Source organism: Tamandua tetradactyla, chromosome 11 (genome assembly GCF_023851605.1).
Source record: "Tamandua tetradactyla isolate mTamTet1 chromosome 11, mTamTet1.pri, whole genome shotgun sequence".
Classification (NCBI taxonomy): Eukaryota; Metazoa; Chordata; class Mammalia; order Pilosa; family Myrmecophagidae; genus Tamandua; species Tamandua tetradactyla.
The window spans coordinates 91081691-91102560 of record NC_135337.1 but is presented as its reverse complement, the minus strand read 5'-3'; the positions used below and the strand labels follow the sequence as shown (position 1 = coordinate 91102560).

General features: G+C 51.6%; 1 protein-coding gene across 12 annotated transcripts in view; it reads left to right on the top strand.

Annotated features, from left to right (window-relative positions):
- Positions 1–20870, top strand: part of DNM2 (dynamin 2) — a 99202-nt gene that overhangs the window by 7179 nt on the left and 71153 nt on the right. For 7 of the 12 annotated variants that reach the window (XM_077121805.1, XM_077121802.1, XM_077121804.1 and 4 more), the window contains exon 2: positions 20661–20734. In XM_077121805.1, coding sequence (XP_076977920.1) covers positions 20661–20734 — 74 coding nt within the window. Of the gene's footprint in view, positions 1–15878; positions 16163–20660; positions 20735–20870 lie in introns of those variants that run through there. The other 5 variants (XM_077121798.1, XM_077121794.1, XM_077121797.1 and 2 more) reach the window with 1 other exon arrangement.

Genomic DNA, 20870 nt, shown 5'->3' with positions numbered 1-20870 from the left:
CATGAATGTGTTATGGGCAGAGACTGGAATAGGGGTATGACAGCTGAGGAGATTGCAGTCTTATTCCAGGGAGAAGCGATGGAGCCGAGGCCACAGCAGGGAGCCTTGGGGCAGGAATGTGATCAGGGGGAGGTAGCTGGCTTGCCTGCTGGAGTGAGAAGCATGGATGGGGCCTGGCTGGAAGCAGACACCGTGCCCTTGTGCCCCTGCACCTTGGCTGTGGGCCCTGGCTTGTGGCTTGTGCTTCAGGGGCCACAGAGCACCTTCTTTGCTTTTTTACAGCTGTGTAGTGCTTCATTCTACAAAGGGGCACTCATTTGTTTACCTGCCTCTTGGTGATGGACACTGAGGCGCTTTCTGGTTGTATAGTCCCAGGTTTTGAACCTGGATACAGGAGACTCATGGGAAATGGAGCGGTGAGGATACTGGGGGGCCTTGCTGGGGTGGAATGAGTTGCTTTGGAGCTGGTCAGAGAGTCTTTGGCAGTGTTTCCCACTCCCCTCTATCCACACACCACCATCATCAACTCCTCCATGGGCGCCACAACCATTGCCTCCCTGGACCAGCGTGGGCCCCTTCTCCCTGGCCCCCGGCTTCTGCCCTCACTCCCCCACCTCTCTTTGCTCCTTAATGGCCAGAGGGCATCAGTGAACACCTGAGTCAGGGCATGTCCCTCCTCTGCCCAGAACCCTCCATGGCTCCCAAGTCCTCCAGAGGGCTCATGACCCTGCACTGTCTGCCCGGTCCTCCCCACCACCTTTCCTTGCCCCCCCCTCCAGTCCCCCGTCCCATGGCCCCTGCTGCTCCTGTTCGGGCCTTTGCTCCTCCTTTTACCCAGAGCTCTGCACAACTCGCCTCGTCCTCCATCTGAGCCCCTGCTCGCTTCTTGTTCTCACTGCCTGCCCTGATGTGCTTTCTTCAGAGCTCTTGTTAGCACCTGAAATCGTTGTGTTTGCTCTGCCTCCCCCTTTCCCCATCCCTGTTTCCCCGGTGTGCCTCCTCCGGGACAGAGAATTTTGTCTGTCTGTCCTTGCCGTACTGGCCCCCAGTAGAAGGAGCCTGTGCATTGTATGAACTCATGGCATTGCATCGACGTTCATTGAGGATGGGCCCAGAACACCTCACTTCCCTCTCTGGGGGAAAGAAGTAAGCATGTCCTCCTTACAGGGACCTGAGTTTGTGCCTTTTGGTATGAACAGTGACAGCACTGACAGGACGAGGGTGTGGTCATGGGGCAAGTGTGATGTCCCCTGGCTAGGCTAGCTTTCCCAGCTGTGAGTTGAGGCCCCAGGGCCCATCCCAGGCGGTGACATGAGGCCCTGTGCAGCTGGGCGCCCCCAGCCCACACTGTCCAGGGCACCCCTCCTCTTCCTCCTGGTTCCTGGTTGGGTGCCAGGTGGGTTGTGCAGGGCCCAGGTGCCCATGTCCTCACAGCAGGATTCGGGGGCTGGAAGGCACCCATGGGTGCCCGAAGTGCCCACCTAGTCCAGGGGAGAAGCTGGCACCCATTAGCATCCCCAGGAGTTGGAATAAAGCTCTGGTGCCTGGGCCTCGCCCCAGACGAACAGAAAGCTCCCCGGGGGGCTCCGGCACCGGCTGCTGCGGGGGCACCTCTGTCCTCGTTGGTCAGGAACTCTCTGGACCTGTGGGGCGTGGACAAGTGGCAGGTAGAGTCATCCAGGTCCCCAGGGACACCCCCATGCCCAGACACAGGAGGAAGCACCCGGGAGACGCTGGACTCTGCCACATTTTCCCGGAGATAAGAGTCCCTGGGCAGCCGGGCGCCACCCCAGCTGGGACTGTACCTGTGCAGTCGGCCTGCCCTCCGGCGAGTCACCCTGGCGCGGCAGGGACCGGCCTGGCAGAGCCCCTGGGCCCATGGAGGGTCTGGGACATGGCTCCATCTGACTGGGCCCACAGGCCTCTGTCTTCTGCGCTGATAGCCATGGTCCTAGAGCGCCCAGCCTTGCCCGCAGCGTGAGGAAGTTGTTCTTTTCCACCTGGGGGGGCGATGGCAGCGGCAGGAGGAGCCACTGGTCAAGGCCAAAGGTGGCACGCCCGGCTCAGCTCGCTGGGCCTGTCCCGTGGTCAGGCTCCCCAGCTTCTCCTCGGCCGGGGGTGGGGTGGGGTGGGGTGGGGTGGGGGGCTCCTCCAGCACCCAGCCCGCTGGCCCGGCCCACAGCGCAGGTGGCCCCGGGGGTGCGGGGCAAGTCGCCTTCCCCAGGTGCCTCCCATCCCTGCTCCGAAAACCACCTGTGGGCTTGTTCCTTTTTATTTTTTTTTTATAAGAATTGTTTTATGACTGTCTATTCATAAAGTGGAGATTCCTGTTGCCCTTTGTATGGAAACCACCTCTCACAGCCTGCTGCTCTTGGCATATCTTTTCCCCTGTATTTCTAGGTGTGAATAACCCCCCCCCCCACACACACACACCTCTATGTTCATCAACAGACCCTCTGGACAGACCCTCTGGGCCACCTGCGCAAAGTCTCACCACTGTGACATCCTCTCCCCAGGCCCTTGCTATTTAGTGTCTCAAGGGCAGATTTGCTGTTTGTTTTTGTTTTCAGTAACCTTTTGAGTTTGGAAGAATTCTAGATTTACCAAAAAGTCACCCAGATGGTGCAGAGAGCACCACCTAACCCTCACCCAGCTCTCCTGTCGCTCACACCTTACCTCACCCCAGGACGGTGGCCACAGGTGAGAGGTTAGCCTTGGGGTGCTGTTAGTGACCAGAGCCAGGCTTTATTCAGGTCACCGCAGTTTTTCCTTGAATGCTGTTTTTCTGGCTGGGACTTGCCTCCAGGATCCCACACCGCATCTAGTCCTTTTCTCTCCTCTGGCCCCCCCAACCCAGGACAGCCCCTCAGTCTTTCCTGGTGTCTCGTGGCCATGACACTTTTTGAAAGAGAACTGTCGGGCATTTTGCAGAATGTTCTGCAATTTGGGTTTGTATGGGGCTTTTTCTCATGATGAGACCCGGGCTTTTGTGGGTCTGGGGGGAGAAGGCCCTGGACGGGAGGTGCTCTTCTCATCACTGCAGACTGGGCACACGTGGTGTCGGCCGGCCTTCACCCTGGTGACGGCTACCTTGCTCTCAGTGAAGGTCAGAGCTGGGTGTCTCCGCTGGAAAGTTACTTTCCTCTGCCTCCTTTTCCTCCTCCAGCCTTTGGAAGTGCAGAGGGTGCTTTTAACTGGAGTTGCATGACGAGATTGTGTGTTCACATGACATGGCTCCAGGTTGGAAAAATGTAAAGGGTGTAGAGGAGCTGCCTGGCTTCCTGCCTGCGAGCATCCAAGGCCAGGCCCCCCCTTCCCCCCAGTGCTCACCACCCTTCGTAGTTTCTTGTGTGCCCTCCCAGTTTCTCTGGGCAAATAGAAGCCAATGCCAGTGGGTTCTTATTCCACCCCCCAGCTTTGCACTCTGTTTTGTGCCGAGAGATTGTCACTTCACAGTATTTCTTGGCTTGTTAGGTTTTTTGTTTTCGAGGTATAATTTGCATACAGTAAAATGCACCCTCATTAGCGTACAGTTCTGTGAGTTCTGACAAATGCAAGGAGTTGGGTAACCGCTGCCACCACCTAGATGCAGAACACTTCCCCTTCCATCGCCCCCAAAGTTCCCCCCACCCTGAACCCTTGGTGGTCACCCCAGCCCTGGGCCTCAGCCCCTGGCAACCACTGATCTGTTCTCCATCCTCATAATTTCACCTTCTCCAGAGGGTTTCACAAAAGGAACGCTGTAACCTTTTGAGTCCAGCTTTTGCCACTCAGTAGAGTGCATTTCAGTGCCCCCCACTTTGTTGCATTGCAACTGTTTGTTCCTTTTTCTGCCGAGGAGTATTCCCGTGGTTAAGACTGGCCCACTGTGCCCCCTTTAAAGAATGGTGGCTTGTCCCTGCGCTGAGGGCCATGATGAATAATGCAGATACAGATGTTTAGTGCAGGTTTTTGCATGGATCATAAACACCCCTGAGTTAACTTTTGAGAAGATATGAAATATTGGTAGAGGTTCTCTTTTCTGGACATGGGTATCAAATTTTTCCAGTACTGTTTGTTGAGAAGACCATTCTCTCTCCACTGAATTACTCTTGTACGTTTGTCAGGTATCAGTTGGCCATATTCGTGTGGGATTCTTTGAAAGCTCTTTTTTTGCTTCATGAATTTTCAGGTCTGTCCTTTAGTCAGAACTCCGACCATCTTTCTTGCTGCAGCTTCATAATGAGTCTTGAGTTCAGTTCTCGTGAATCCTCTAACTTTGATTTTTCTTTTTCAAGAAAAATTGTTTGGCTAGTGTTCCTGTTTGAAACTATTACGTACCCCAGGAAAGCCATGTTTTGATCCTGATTCAATCTTGTGGGGGGCAGCCCCTTTAATCCTGACTTAGCATTGCAGGCCGGAAACTTGATTAGATCATCTCCACAGAGATGTGACATGCCCAGTTGGGGCTGTGACCCTTAGATGGAGATGTGACTCCACCCATTCAAGGTGGATCTTGATTTCTTTACTGGAATCCTTTAAAGGGGGAGACATTTTGGAGAGAGCTCAGCACAGATGCAGACACTTGGAGAACAGATGGTTCAGAGCTGACTGAGCCAACACAAGACCTAGATGTTTGGAAATGCAGGGCCCAGCAGACGTCACCATGTGCTTTCCCATGAGAGGCTAAGCAAGCCAGAACCCAGAGTTGTGTCCCAGAGCAGCTAAGTGAAGGTCCATAGAAGCCAAATGAGGAACCCTCACAGGAAACAGAGGCTGAAAGCAATAGAACCCAGGAGCAAGGGATGGGCAGATGCCAGCCATGTGCCTTCTCAGCTGACAGAGGTGTTCTGGATGGCATCAGCCTTTCCTGAGCAAAGGTAACCTCTGTTGTTGCCTTAGTTTGGACATTTTCTTGGCACTAAAACTGTGAACTTGTAACTTATTAAATTCCCTTTTTAAAAGCTGTTCCATTTCTGGTATATTGCATTGTGGCAGCTTAACAAATGAATACAGCTAGTCTAGGTCCCTCTGCATTTACATATACATTTTAGAATCAGCTTGTGGATTGCTACAAAGAAAGATCTTTATCAGTTCACGGAGAGCTTCACTATTAGTTTTTGTATCCATGTGTTATTCCAGCCACCTGGGTGGGCCACCTGGACTAGTGCATCACTTCCGCTTTGGTCTTGCACCTTCTGTACTTGCCCCCTCTTCTCCCTGGTCTCTTCACCCTACAGTGGCCAAAGGGAGCCCTTTAAGAAAATGCCTCAGAATCTTCCATGGCTCCCAGCTTCCTCAGGGAAAAAGCGAAAGTTCTCAGCTCAAAGACTGTGCGCAATCTGTCCCTCCCCACCCTGATCCCCATCATTCCTTTCCTTGTCTTCCTATCCCCTTCTTCACTTGCTCCCTTTGCTGCAGCCACACTGGACTCCACGCTGTTCCTCCAATATGGCAGGTGGGTCCCACCACAGGGCTTTTGCACTGCTGTTCCCTCTGCCAGGAATGCCCTTTTCCTCAGAGAGAGAGCCCTGTGGCTTATTTCATTACCTCCCCCAGGCCTCTGTGCAAATGTACCCCTGCCCCACTTAGTTTTTTTCAGAAACACTTGTCTGCCTGTCATCCCCTGGTTTATTGTCCATCTCCCCTACAAGTACAAGGAAGTGAGTACCCCAGTGGTGGGCCTTGCCCCTGAGGTGCCCCGGCCCCTTGCACAGAGCCTGGCATGTGTTGGATGTTCTGGAAACCCCCCTCTCTCTGGATGAGCTCACCAGTGGGCATCTTATCACTTCAGGTGGGGCTCCCTCAGCCCTGCTTCATGTCAGCCTCTGACCCGAGCCGTGACCCAGGCAGAGCCAACTGGCCCGGTCACCCTTTGCAGAACTGATGGTGGGTGAAGCATGTGCTAGACAGACACACAGACACTCTGCCAGGAGAGCAGACTCAGGGGGGAGATGGGAGTAAGAGCATGTGGACTGAGGATGCCCTCTGGGAAGGGCATGGGTGGGTAGCCTTGGCTGGTTGATTTTTTTTTTTTTTTTAATATTTATATATTTTTTTAAGTATATAATTTCATAATTTTTAGTAAATTTACAAACCATCATCATGCTACAGTTTCAGAATCTCTCCATTACCCCAAAGCCCCATGGCACTGCCTTCACTATCCCCCCTGCCCCAGCACCAGACAATCACCAGTCTGCTTCTTGTCCCTATAGATCTGTGTTTTCTGGGCATTTCATATAGATAGAACTGTACAATATGTACTTTTTTTTTTGCTTAATGTTTTTAAGGTTCATTCGTGTTGTAAGATGTGTCAGTGGACCCCCCCCCCTTTTTTTTTCCCTCCCAGGCAGGCACCGGGAATCAAACCCGGGTCTCCAGCATGGCAGGTGAGAGCTCTGCCAGTGAGCCGCCGTGGCCCGCCTGACCCTTTTCTGTTTTAAGGCAGCTTTATTGAGATATATTCACACACCAGAGAAACCATCCTAAGTATACAATCACTGACTTACAGTATTGTCATATAGTTATGCATACATCCCATGATCACATTTAAAATATTTTTATTATTCTAGAAAAGAAATAAAAATTAAAAGGAACATCTTAATCCTCCCGTATGCCTTATCGCCCCCCATCATTGCCCCATAGCATGGTGTAGCCCATTTGACACTGTGGATGAAAGTGTATTAAAATATTCCTGTTAACTATAGTCCATCGCTTGCGGTAGGTACATTTTCCCCCATGTACCCCTTTATTATTAACTCCTTGTATAGTGCCGTATATTTGCTGTAGTTCATGAAAGAACCGGACATTGTCCACCACAAGATCCACCATTTTATGCATTCCCGTGTTTTAACCTCCAGTTTGCTTTCTGGTGACATTCATGGCTCTAAACTTCCCCTTTCCCCACATTCGCCTGTAGAGGGCCACTGTTAATTGTTCTCACAATAACATCGTACCATCACCTCTAACCGTTTCCAAATGTTTAAGTCCACCCTACTAAACATTCTGCACATACTAAGCAGCTGCTCCCCAGTCTTTAGCCTCATTCTGTATCCTGGTAAGCTATTTTTTATATTTTATGTCTATGAGTTTACATATTATTATTAGCTCATATCAGTGAAATCATGCAATATTTGTCCTTTTGGGTCTGACTCATTTCACTCAACGTAATGTCCTCAGGGTTCGGCCATGTTGTTGTGTGTTTCAGGACTTCATTCCCTCTCATAGCTGCACATTCTTCCATCGTGTGGATATATACCGTATGGATGTGTCCATCTGTCCATGGACACTTAGGTTGTTTCCATCTTTTGGGAATTGTCAGTAATGTCACTGTGAACATGGGTGAGGAAATGTCTGTTCGTACCCCTGCTCTCAGACTTTCTGGGTATATCCCAAGTAGCAGAATCACCAGGTCATGAGGCAACTCTAAACTTAGCTTCCTAAGAAACTGCAAAACCATCCTTCACAGCAGCTGTACCATTTTACATTCCCACTAACAGTTAATAAGTGTTCCAATTTCTCCACATCTTCTCCAACACTTGTAGTTTCCTGTTTGTTTAATAGCGACCATTTTAGTAGGTGTGAGATGATACCTCATGGTTTTGATTTGCATTTCCCTAATACTTTAATGAAGCTGAGCGTCTTTTCATGTGCTTTTAAGCCATCTGTATTTCCTCTGTAGAAAAATATCTATTCATGTCTATTGCCTATCAGTAGATCTTGAAGATGCTTCCCTCTACGTTTTCTTCTACAAGTTTTATGGTATTAGCTCTTATGTATAGGTCTTTGATCCATTTTGAGTTAATTTTTGCATAGAGTGTGAGGTAGGAGTCCTCTTTCATTCTTCTGGGTATGGATACCAGTTCTCCCGGGCCCGTTTATTGAAGAGGCTGTCCTGTACTAGTTTAGTAGACAATCAATTGACCATAGCCTGAGGGTCTATTTCTGAACCCTCAGTTCAGATTTCCACTGATCAATATGTCTATCTTTATGCCAGAACCGTGCTGTTTTGACCACTGTGGCTTTATAATAGATCATTTTGGGTAGAATTGACATCTTAATGTCATTTAGCCTTCCAGTCCATGAACACATGGAATGTCTTTCCATTTATTCAGGTCTTCTTTGATTTCTTTTTTAGCAATATTTTATAGTTTTCTGTATAGAGATCCTTTGCATCCTTGGCTAAGTTTATTCCTAGATATTTGATTCTTTTAGTTGCTACTGTAAATGGAAGTTTTTCCCTTGATTCCTTCTTCAGATAGCCCATTACTAGGGATAGAAACACTGTCACTTCTGTGTGTTGACCTTGTGTCCTGCCACTTTAGTGAACTTGTTTATTAGGGAAAAGCTATGCAATCATCTCACTGACGCAGAAAAAGGCATTTGACAAAATTCAGCATCCTTTCATATCAAACACTTCAAAAGAGACGAATCAAAGTAAACTTCCTCAACATGATAAAGGGCATATATGAAAAACCCACAGCTGACATCATATTTAATGATGAGCGGCTGGAAGCTTCCCCTTTAGGATCAGGAACAAGACAAGGATTCTGTTTTAATTTGTTAAAGCTGCCAACATGCAAGATACCAGAAATCAGATGGCTTTTATAAAGGGAATTTATTAGGTTACAAGTTTAAAAGTTCGAAGGCCATAAAAATGTCTGAACTAAGGCACCTAGAGAAAGATACCTGACTTAAGAAAGGTTGATGTGGGAAGACATGTGGCTGGCATCTGCTGGTCCTTTGGCTTCTAGTTTCAAGTAGCTTCCCTGGGGGCATTTTCTTTCTGCATTTCCAGAGGTCTCTGTCTGTGTCAGCTCTGAGCTCGCTCCAAAATATTTCCCCTTTTAAAAGACCCCAGTAAACTAGTCAAGACACACTTTAAATATGTGGAGTCATATCTCCATTTAATCAAAAGGTCACACCCTCAATTGGGTGTGTCACATCTCCATGGAAACAATCCCATCAAAAAGATCCCACCCTATAATATTAAAACAGGATTTAAAAACATGGCTTTTCTGGGGTACACAAGGGTTTCAAACTGGCACAGATGTCCACTGCTGTTCAATATTGTGCTAGAAGTTCTAGCTAGAGCAGTTAAGCAAAAGAAACAAAAGGCATTCAGATTGGAAAGGAAGAAGTAAAACTGACTATTTTCAGATGACATGATCCTATATTTAGAAAATCCAGAACAAAACCACTTGTTATTTTAATAGCATCCTTATTGTGAGCTAATTCATGTGCCATAAAACTCACCCTTTTGAAGTGTACATTCAGTGATTTTTAGAATCAGTGACAGAGTTATGCTACCATCTATGTTTAGGACATTTTCATCACCCCAAAAAGAAACCTCATACAGACATATTCTTGGAGAGTTTGCATGCTCAGTCCCAGACCACTGCAGTAAAGAAAGTCACACAATTTTTTTGGCTTCCCAATGCATATAGTAGATGATCTGTAGTCTGAAGTGCACAAAAGCCTATGACTTAAAAAAAAAAGAAAGTGCATACCTTAATTAAAATGTGACAGACACAGAGTGAACTCATGCTGTTGGCAGAGTGGCGGCCATGGACGTGCTCAATGCATCGTTTCTCTGCCTTTGAGGGAAAATCGAGTGTAGACCTGATCAGTGATGCGGGGTTGCCGCTCACCGTCAGGTCATAAATAAAGCACAGTATCTGGGGAAATGCAGCAAAGCAAAGCACAATAAAACGAGGTGTGCCTGGGCTCCTTAACAGCTGTCGCTCCCCTCTCTCAGTCCCGGGCAACCACTAATCTCCTTTCTGTTGCTATGAATTTACCTGTTCTAGATATTTTATATAAATGAAATCACACAATTTGTGGCCTTTTGTGTCTAGCTTCTGTTGCTATGAATTTACCTGTTCTAGATATTTTATATAAATGGAATCACACAATTTGTGGCCTTTTGTGTCTAGCTTCTTTTACTTAGCACCATGTTTTCAAGATTGACCCGTATTGTAGCATGCATCAGTGCACCAGTTCTTTTTTATGGCTGAATGCTGTTCCATTGTCTGGATGTACTGCATTTTCTTTAACCATTTATCTGTTAACATTTGGGTCATTTCCAATTTTTGGCTGTTGTGAATAATGTTGGTATAACAATTTGTTTACAAGTGTTTGTTTGGATATAAGTTTCTTTTTAAGTTTTATCAATTCTGACTATATATATATATTCTTTTCTTAGTTATTTATTTTTAATTGATGTATATTAACATACCATGCAGTCATCCAAAGTGTACAATCATTGCTTCACAACATCATCATGTAACTGCATTTATCATCACAATCCAATTTTTTTCTTTTTTGTAAAAAATAACATATATACGAAAAGGTAATAGATTTCAAAGCACATTGCAACAATTAGTTGTAGAACAGATTTCAGAGTTTGGTATGGGTTACAGTTCCACAATTTTAGGTTTTTACTTCTAGTGCTCTAAGAAATGGAGACTAAAAGAAATCACAGTATAATAATTCAGCAGTCATACTCATTTGTTAAATCTGACCTTCTCTGTATAACTCCACCATCACCTTTGAACTTTCTCCCACTCTTTAGGGTTATTTGGGCTATATCCTTTCTAGCTTTTTCATTTTGGAAGGAGCTTTCGATAATATGGGATGGGGGATGGAACTCATTGATGTTCTGGAGAAGCAGGGCCCTTTGCGTTTCAAGATTTATCTGGTCCACAATTCTGTCATTTTTGTAGACACTGAATATATGTTTTCAGTTCTCTTGGGTATATGCCTAAGAGTGGAACTGCTGGGTCATTTGATCACTCTTTTGTTTAACCTTTTAAGAAACTACAGGGCTGTTTTCCAAAGTGGGGCAGAGTTTACATTCCCACTGGCAGTGTCTGAGGGTTCCAGGTGCTCCTCATCCTTACCAAATTTATTGCTATCTGTCTTTTTAAAATTTTAACTTCCTAGGGGGGTGTGAAATACCATTTCTTTGTGGTTTTGATTTGCATTTCCCTAATGGTTAATGATGTGGGCATCTTTTCATGTGCTTGGCCATTCATGTATCTTCTTTGGAGAAATGTTCATTCAAATTCTTTGCCCATTTTAAAATTTGGGCAGTCTGAGTTATCTGTCTTTTTATTGTTTTGTTGTAGGAGTTGTTTTCGTATATTTATGTCTATGTATAAAACACACACATATATTTGTATATTCTCTCTTTTAGTCCGTTATGAGATATTTCAGTCTTTTAAAAATCGATAGGATCTTGTTTTATGCCCTGACATGCTCTGTCATGGTGAATGTTTTACGTGTACCTGATAAGAGCATGTATCTTGCAGTCATTAGGTGTAATGCCCTGTAGGTCCTGTTGGCTTATGGTGGTGGTCACAGTTTTGATGTCCTCACTGATTTTTCATGAAGTTGTTCTCTCCATTAGAAAGCGGGGCATTGAAGTCTCCATCTTGGTAGTTGGAGTGCCTGTATTTCCCTGGCCCTGGGCTTTTTATGGCTGCGTAGTATTCCACGGTCCAGCTGTGCCCCTCTTTGCCCAGCCACTCTCGACATGAGGTTTGAAAGCGTTTCTAGTTTCCCCCCCTCCTGACAGCTTTGTGTGGGGGTGGGGGGTCCTGTGCATCTGCTGCACACAGGGCTGGTCCCTGGAAGGAGGTTGCTGTGTTAGAGAAGAAGTGGATTTAAAATTACTTTGCCAGGTCTGCCAGGAAAGGCTGTGCCATGGTCATTCCCTGTGGTGCTGGGGGAAGGGTCCCCATCCTGCGGCAGGGGGGCCCTGCACCGACTGCAGCCAGGAATTTGCACCATGGGCTGGGCTTCACCCAACTCCTACTTCAGTCCCGGTGGCAGTCCGGCAGGCTGGGCACACACATCACCCCCACTTGGCAGGCGGAGACACTGAGAGGTAAGTGATGGCCCTTGACCACATTGCCAGGCTGCGGCCGAGCTTTCAGGCTGCAGACTCTGCTCTCTCCCACGACCTGCTCACCGAGCTGTCCCCAGGAGGGAACTAGAACAGCTTCCTGCCTTCAGAGTCCTGCACTGGGTTTCAAAGGCTGAAGCCGGAAAGGGGTTCCTTCCCATCTTTGTTCTGGCCGGGTGTCGTGGTGACCAGGGGTGGGGCCTGGTAGGCGGGTACCAGAACAAGGATGCTTGGGTTGGCAGCTACGTTCACCAACTCGCCACGCCACACCACGCTGGCCTGGCAAGTCCAGGTTGCCCTCCTGCCCGCGGATGCTCTGGGGGAGCAGGTGTGGGGCTGCTGTGAGCTGTGGCCTTGGTTGGGTGACTTAGCCTCTCCAGCCTCAATTTCCCCACCTGACAAGTGGGGTGGGAGAGGGTGAAACGAGAACCTGTGCACCTGCTGTGTACCAGGCACTGTGCTGAGGGCCTGGGAGCTCCTGAGAGATGGGAGTGTAGGTGCCAGGGTGAGAAAAATGGGAACGGAGCCTGCCTGTGTGTGTCTGGGGGGGTGTGTGCTTCGCAGGCATTGGGCCTGGGGGTGTGTTCTAGAAGGTCCGTTGAACCCATGGGTGCCATGTTGGCCCCTGAAAGAATGGTCTGGGACAGGGAGTCTCCATGCAGGGACCCCGGATGCAGAAACGGCCGGCTCAGTGCAGCAAAGAGGCCAGGGTGGAGGAGGGCGTGAGCGTGGGGCTGGGATGGAGGGGAGGCAGAGTGGCCAGGGCTTCTCGGGCCACTGGAAGAAGATGAACTTGTGTTTGACTGTGTTGGAAGCCTGGGGTGGGTTTGAGGCAGGAGTGTGGTATGATCTGGCTTGCACTTTGCAAAGACCTCCCTGGCTCTGGGTGGAGAACCTCTGTGCAGGGCCAGGAGACCGGGTGGTGGTTGCCATCGCCCGCGAGACTTGGCCTAAGAGGGTTGGGATGGAGCAGGGGGAACGGGTGGGCACAGAGGATTCACTGAGAGAGATGGGCTGTAGGGCTTAAGGAAAGGGGGGGGCAGCCTCGGGAGGTAGGTCTGTCCTGCCTCACGAAACACTGTGGGCCGTTCCACCTGGAAGTCCTTTGTGAAGTGGCACCCATTCCCCCAGGAGAGGCTCTGGGAAGGAGGGGGAGGGTGGGAGGGCATGTTAGGCTCCAGAAGCCAGCGTCTTCTCTGCTGTTTTTGAAGGAAGGGCTTATGTTGGAAGGCACTTTTGTTGTTACCCTGGTGACCAGATGGTTCTAGAATGCTGGGGGAAGAGGAGGCACCCCCTGGCTTTCTGTCCCATGTCCTGCATGTTTATGGACTTTCTCGGGGTGGTGATGGTCCCTGACTCATACCCAGAGTTGGGAATGCTTGTGTGGCCATCCGTGGTTCAGTGAGCACTCGCTATGTCCCAGGCGCTGTCTCCTCCCATCCTCACTGCACCCCATTTACAGATGAGAAAACCGAGGCCCACAGTGATATGAGGCCCTGTCCCCAGGTGCATACCGCTGGTGATGGCAGGCCATCTGCTGCAGGGTGGAGCAGACAGGAAAAGCTGCCGGCAAGGAGGAGAATTCTAGGGGACCCAGAGGGTCCCAGAATGCAGGCGGTTTCCCATTCCACTTTGAAAACGCAGTTGGGCTGACCCAGTTGCTTTGGAACTTCTTGGTACAAGTGGGAAGTTACCAAAAAAATCACAAGATAAATATTTGCTTGTTACAAAAGACTGAAATTCAAATCACATGGAAGATTATAAAACTGAAAGTGATATTGACCCCTTTCCCACTTTTACTCCACGGACAACCGCCCTCCAGGGCTTAGAGTATCACCTCGGAGCCTTTTCCGTGCAGGGCAGAAGGCGTGCACATGCATGAAACCCCCCCAGACTGAAGGACACGGTCCATTCTGTGCTTGGCATTTTGCTTTTGGCAGCATGACTTGGATCGCTGCCCAGGCTGGTTCCAGTGTTTATTGAGCCCACTTGCTGCCGATGGACATTTAGGTCACAAACAGATTTTCGTCTGGAAAGTCCAGCCACGAGGAAGGGCAGTCTTTGCCAATACAATCAGTGTGTTCCAGTGCGGAGCCCCCCCACATGGGATGGATTGCCCCGGCCCCCTGCCCTTGGGTTGCTGATATTGTAGTCGGAGATGACAGGTAGAGAGGCAGTGACCCAGTGAAATCCCAGCTAGTGGGCAGCATTGGGTGGAGAAACTGCGGCCAGCAGGCCTCTCTGAGGAGGTGACACTGAGTTGAGTGGGCTTGGGGACAGTTGTTCCAGGCTGTCTGTCCCCTCTGCAGGGGAACAATACCTGCAAAGACCCCGAGCCAGGAGGGGTTTGACCTCCTTGCTGTTCCTGGACCACCAGGGCTGCTGGGGGAGAGTGAGGAGGGGGAGAGGCCCAGGGCAGAAGGTGGTGGGGTAGACTTTGGAGCCTGCGAGTGTTGTGAGCAGGGGAGGGACAGGGCCTGACTCACATCTTATTGAGTTTTGCTTTGATTTCTGAGGGGTGAATGCGTTATATTGGGCGCTGAGGTAAGAACTTTGGAAAGCCTTCCGACTACTCTAAGGCGGATGGCATTGTCCCATTTAACAGATGCAGAAGCTGAGGTCGGAGCTGTGATCTGGGCCAGCCCAGATGATCCTAGAAAGGGAATGGCGGGACCTGGGTTCCATCTGGAGTGTGGAGGGCCCCAGAGCCATAGCCATTCATTGCCATAGGCTACATCCTTCTTTGCTCCTCCTGGCTGAGACAGGAGCTCAAGGGCGGGGCTCTCTGTGGAGGGATTCCTGTGCAGGGAGGAACCCATAGGTGTGGGGGTACGGGGGTGGAGCAGTGTCACAAGTGCAAATGGGACAGCCCAGTGGGCCCTGACCTGCACTCTGATGGGGAGTGGGGGTGGGGGCAGGGCCAGACCTTAGCTCCGTGAAAAATGAATCAGCTGGAAGATGCCAGTTAGGAAGATGTCACTTGAGACGGGTGGTAGTGAGGGAGGGTGTTTCATATTGGGGGTAGGGAGGAGGCAGCCGGTCATGCAGATGCTGCAGGAAGAGGGTTCCATCCTGAGGGTACCGCTGTGCAAAGGCCCTGAGGTAGGACTTTGCTTGGTGTTTGCGGAGCCTGGTGTGGTGAGACTGGAGGGAGTGAGAATTGGGGAGAGTGAGAGGAGGGGACGGGGCAGGTAGAGCAGCACATGATGGGCTTTTGCTCCAGATGAGATGGGAGAAATGGAGGGTTCTCAGCAGGGGAGGCCCGCCCCCCCCCCCCCTCAGGGCTTCACAGGTACTCGCTAGCTGCTGTGGGGCTGGGTGCCTGGGAGCTATGACTGTGTGGGTCCAGGCAAGCGATGATGGCAGCGATGGGGCCTGGGCTTTGGGTGATGGCTTTGTTTGTGGGGACAGTAGGCAGTTCAGGCTTGGTTTGCAGGTGGAACAGCAGGACCTGCTGTGGCTGGGGTGAGGGGTGGGAGGCACCCTGGGTCTCCAGCCTGTGTCAGGTTGTGCCCATCCTGCCTGCGCCTGGGTGGCCACGAGGGTGGGAGATGCTTGTCCTGGAGCTGCTGGACCCTAAGGCCTGGATTCCTGCAGAAAGGTGCTGGGAGGGTTGGGGTCTCAGGGGTGCATGACTGGAAGACCAGGCTCAGGAGGCTGAGCTTTGACCGCTACTCCTGTTCTAGCAAAACCAGAAAGGAGGCCCCTGGGGAGGCGGCGGGGGGAGTCAGCCTCGCTGATATCTCACCCATGTTCTCATCCCAGCTCTGTCCCTTCCCTACGAGTTTCCTGGGGAGGCCCTGGCCCTCTGAGCCTGGTTGACCCATCTGTGAAATGGGGCGGGGGGGGCGGCGTGTGATCCTGGCATCACCCCCTTGGGATTGCTTGAGGATTTCCTGCGCCATTGCCCAGTAAGGGGTTAGAACCCGGCCAGGTGGGCGGCCTGTGCCCTGAGTGGACTTCTCCCGTGGCTGTAGCTGTGCAGAGAGCAGAGCAGGCCATAGTAATGCCCCGTTATGCCCCCTCCCCCGGGCCCCAGCCCAGCCCCTTGGCTGGGTGTGTCCCACTGACTCATTCCTGGTTTCCTTATCTGTTTGTTTTCCCTCTCCTGGAAAGGGCATCCCCACCCTCCTGGGGACTAGAAGTCAAAGGCTCTTCGTGGGGCTTTGCCCTCTGTTCCACACAGCAACTAGACAGCCTCTGCTCTGCCTGCGGTGCCCCCTCCTGGCCGTCCTGGCCTCCCAGCAGGGAGAGCAGACCCATTTTACAGAGCAGGTAAGCTGAGGCTCCGAGAGGGCAACATAGCCCTCACCGGGTCACCCAGCCAGCTGGGCTCCCTGCAGGGATGGGCAGCGTCCTCCTGTCCCTCAGGCAGAGGTGGCAGAGCTGGTCTTGACCTGGCTGCCTGATTCCTGAGCCTGTGTTCATCCTGCTCATGCCCCAGCCACCTCCTGAGCACCTGCTACCTGCCAGCCTCGTCCTGGGAGCTGGGAATCCAGCCATGCCTGTCCCCAGGTGAGGGCCCATTGGAGGCCCTGCTGGTGGGCGTGGGGAAGGGGCCTGCACTTGGGAGAGAGGACTGCAATCCACTATATCTGTGCCTGAGCAGAGACAGGCAGGGCCTGTGGGGAAGGGTTTCCTGGCAGTGGGAAGAGCCCCTGCAAAGGCTTAGAGGCCAGAAGGAGGGCACAGAGACGTAGGGGGCAGGGGGCAGGATTGTGGGTGGTGTGGGCAGGGTGGGGCTGAGGATGAGGGAAGTGGTCAGAGCATGACTGGTCGTGTGGCCTTGTGGGGGCGGGCTGAGGGAAGAGACCTGGAGGCAAGGAGGCTGGGCCTTTTGGTTCAGAAAATAATGTGGAAGGAATCCTCCAGGCTGAAATGATTATAGTGAACACTTACTGAGTGCCTGCTGTGTGCTTGGCCTGTGTTCTGGGTCCTAGTACCCAAATGGGGGGGCGGGGTGCAGACAAGAGCATGCTCGTGCTGCGGAGGGAGTGGAGGGCAGAGAGGGGATTAGAACTGGGACCAGTCCAAGCAGCCCTCTGCCCACTGGGTCTGCCCTTCCTCACCTCCACAGGAGGTGGAGTGGCCCTGTCTGGTGCCCCAGAAACAGACAGGAGAGGCAGAGAGGCCAGCCAAGGTCGTGGAGCCAAGAGGCTGCCCTCTCAGGCAACCTGGCTGCTGTTTGGAAGGAGGTGAGGGGCTGGCCACTCCTGTCCCAGGAGGGTCCTAGGTAACCTCTGGGGCTGGGGGGCAGGGAAGAGGAAGCAGATGGCCAAGGCCTGACCGTGGCCTCCAGATAAGTGGACAGTCAGGGTTCTAGGCAGAGCTGCTTGGGGGGCAGCTTCCTCCCACGCCGGAAGCCCCAGGGTGCGCGCTCTTCTGCCCAGGCCTCTCTGGGCCCCTCGGTCCAGCTGTCCCCTCAGCTCCCCTCCCTGCCGCCACCCCCAGCCCCCCCAGACGGCCTCTCCTGCCTGGCCCCAGCGCTCTCTGGCTTTTCTTGGGCACCACCCGCATGCTTCTGGTCCTCCAAGGCTCCGATTGTCTGTTGTTCTTTGCTGGACTTTGGTGACTTCTGTGGCATCACCATTGTCCCCACGGTGCCTGGCACCACGGCCGGGCCCAGAGCAGTCACAGTGCAGCCCGTGCAGACGCCGGCTGTGCAAAGCCTCGTTGGTCTGGACAGCAGCCCGCGTCTCCCACCCAGCTGCTGGTGGCCCGAGGGGTCAGGTCCGGGGCCTCAGCTGCCCCCGGGAGATGGAGTTAACATCCGGGTCCTGGGGATTTTCGTCAAGGCCAAATGGGCCGACCCGCAGAAGGTTCTCTGCCCTGGGCCTGGCCCAGCGTGTGCTCCCTAGCTGTTGGTTGTGCTTTTTAATGTCATTTTATCTTTTCTTCTTTTGCTTTCGCTATTCTTTTTTAAAGTAATGTTTTGGACTCAGTAATCCACATGCATGCCGCAGAAAGATGTTTGAGAATGTGCAGTGAATCTCCGAGACCCGCATTGACAGGCTTTCGAGTTCTTCACACCTGAGCTGTTATTATTGGGTAACTAATAAGATTATAATCCATGGACAGATTTAACAGTGTGTTCATTTTTTATATTTTTATCTCCACAAGCATGTCCTCCTGAATTTGTTAGCGTTTGTGACCTTCTATTAAGAGTTTAACTTAGATGCAGTAAATCTCATAAATCTGAAGTACACACCTTGGTGGTGGTGGTGTTTTATGAATGAATTCTCATAACTACCAGACAGATCAAGGTAGAGAACTGTCATTGCGGAAAGTTTCCTTTGCGGTCATTTCCCCCAGGGGATCCGCTGCTCTGATTTCTATCACCTTAGACTAGTTTTGCCTGTTAAAGTCTGAGGCCACCCACCATGACTCAGCAAGAGAAACAAGGGCACATGGCCCTAGAAGGGTGCACGCAGGCATGTTCACAGCAGCTTCATTGGTAATGCCCAGAGCAGACAAGCTCAATAAAGCAGGGGCCCCCATGTGATGGACCCCAGTACCTGGCAGGGCACTTGGGACACAGATGCCATCTGGAGGGAGCAAGTGAAGCTGCCTTGGGCCAAGTAACGGTGCCCACCTCCTCGTTGTCTCCGCTGCAGGGACCCCCCATTCTCCAGATTGCCTGCGACTTGTGCCGCCTTGGTCCGTTTCTTCCTAACCCCCATGCCTGCTCACTGCCACAGTGCCTTCTTGGCTCCTCCTGCCCCGTTGCGCCCATCACACTGTGTGCGTCTGTGTCCCCAGTACCTCCACCCAGTCTGGAGGGAACGAGTGTGTGACCGTAGTCTGCCAAATGGGAATGATGGGCCAACTCCGAGTGTCAGCGTCAGATGCAGCACTTGTACCCTGAGCTCTCGGGAGCACACATGACCCGTTGCACTCGGGGTATGGGGGTCTGGCTGTGCCGCCCCTTGGGGCTTGCGTGGATTCTCCAGGCTGTCTCTGCCTTTGCTCAGTTCCTCTCCCGGTCTTCTCCTTCTGGTCCTCCCCCAGGTCACAGCTGTCCCCCTCCTAAACCACCCTCAGCTCTGTGCAGGGTCTGTCTATGTCCTCTGTGTTCCTGCCACTCTGCCCCAGTCCCCCCTCCTGGACCCCGCAGATGGCTTTTTCCTGGCTGCAGCTCCCATTCTCGCCCTTGTGGCAACCAGAGGGTCGTGATTAACACACACTCATATAATCTGTCTGTCTCTTAACCCCCATGGGGCAGCCTTGCTTTCAAGAATGTGACAAGCAGCCTTATCATCATGGCTGGACTCCCCCACTGGACCCCTGTCAGTTCTTCCCTGCGGGTCCTTCTTTTTCGGCCCCCTGCCTTGCTCATGCTGGCACTGCTGTCTAAGCATGGCCTATTGACCAGTAGGCCCGGGTACAAGAGCTGTGCCGGGTGGGGCGTGGGACAGGCCGGCCTCCACCCTCAGTCTGCCCATTGGTCCAACACGTCCCCAGGGTTCCAACACCTAGCCCAGGTGACACCCTCCATGGCCCACCAGGGGATCCTAATCCAGACAGGGCACTCCCTGAGGCACTGGGGCTCTCACGGTGCTGGGCAGGCTGCCCCAGCGGCACTTGGTCGGGGATCTGCGACTGGGACAGCACCCCGCCCGGTACCAGCCACCCTGGGGCAGCACACCGCCCGGTACCAGCCGCCCTGGGACAGCACACCGCCCGGTACCAGCTGTCCTGGGACAGCACACCGCCCGGTACCAGCTGTCCTGCATCGTGCACAGACTTCAGACAATCCGGATGTTCGTCCGGGTGCGAGCCCTGCCTGAAATTCCCTCAGCCTGGAAACTTGCTCCATTTTACATAAAATAACAAGGAGTCTGCTAGACTGGACAGGCCGGTTCTTAAGGTTTCCTTTCCTGCGGGACAGTGTGGCTCCTGGGCCTCCTCCGTTCCCTGGATCTGGGTGTATTCAGTCAGTGCACACTACTTCCTCACATCTTCTAGAGTGGTTGTGCTGAGTATTTACATAATAAAGAAGATATGTCATTAGAGGGCTTCACTGAGTAATAATTTACATGCTATGAAATTCACCCATTTCAAATTCATTGTTTTTTTAGAAAATTTACAGAATAGTGCACATATCCCCATCATCCATTTTTACGATGTTTCCATCACTGCAGAGCACTTCCTCTCGTCGGTTCACAGTCCATCCCCGTTCCCAGCCCCCAGTCACCACCCGTCTGCTTTCTGCCAATGTAGATTTTCTTTTCTGGATACGAAATACAGCATAGTTTATTTCCAATGACTTTCCTTTAATTCTGTTTTTGTATCATACGTATGGCATTATATTATTATGTTTTCATTTTTATTTTTTACCGTTAGTCGCTCTTAGTATGATCGTAGAGTTGTGCAGTCATCACCACAGTCATTTTAGAGTGTTTTCATTGCTTTAGAAAGGGTTATATTAATTAAAAATATATACATGTATAAAAAATACTGATCTTGTTTTAGTCTGGGGGAGATGGCCAAGATGTTTATGAAGGAAAGGGCCTTCTGGATGAGCTGGGGCCGAGCTCTCAGAGCAGCCCGGGCACAGCCAGCCGGAGGGAAGCAAGTCTGTTTCCACCCCGCTTCCATCAAGTCGTCTCCCCGAGGGACCCTCTGAGGCTAGATTGCAGCCTGGTCCCCGGCCGGGGTTGGTGTCTTTGCTGACGCTGCCCAAACGGCAAGAGGGTGGCCCCGCTGCCTGTGGTCACACTTCCTGCCCCACCAGCCAGACGCATGAGTAACTGCTCTTCCTTTCCCCTCACAGAGACTTCCTTCCCCGCGGGTCAGGCATCGTCACCCGGCGGCCTCTTATCCTGCAGCTCATCTTCTCAAAAACAGGTACGAGGGCGGCCTGCCGTCGGGGCGGGTGGGACTCCAGCTCCAGCAGCACCTGGTTGGGGGTTCCCGGAGGAGCCAGGGGCAGAGGCGGAAACCCCAGGTCCTGGGCTGTGGTTTGGGTTGAACACGCGTTTTC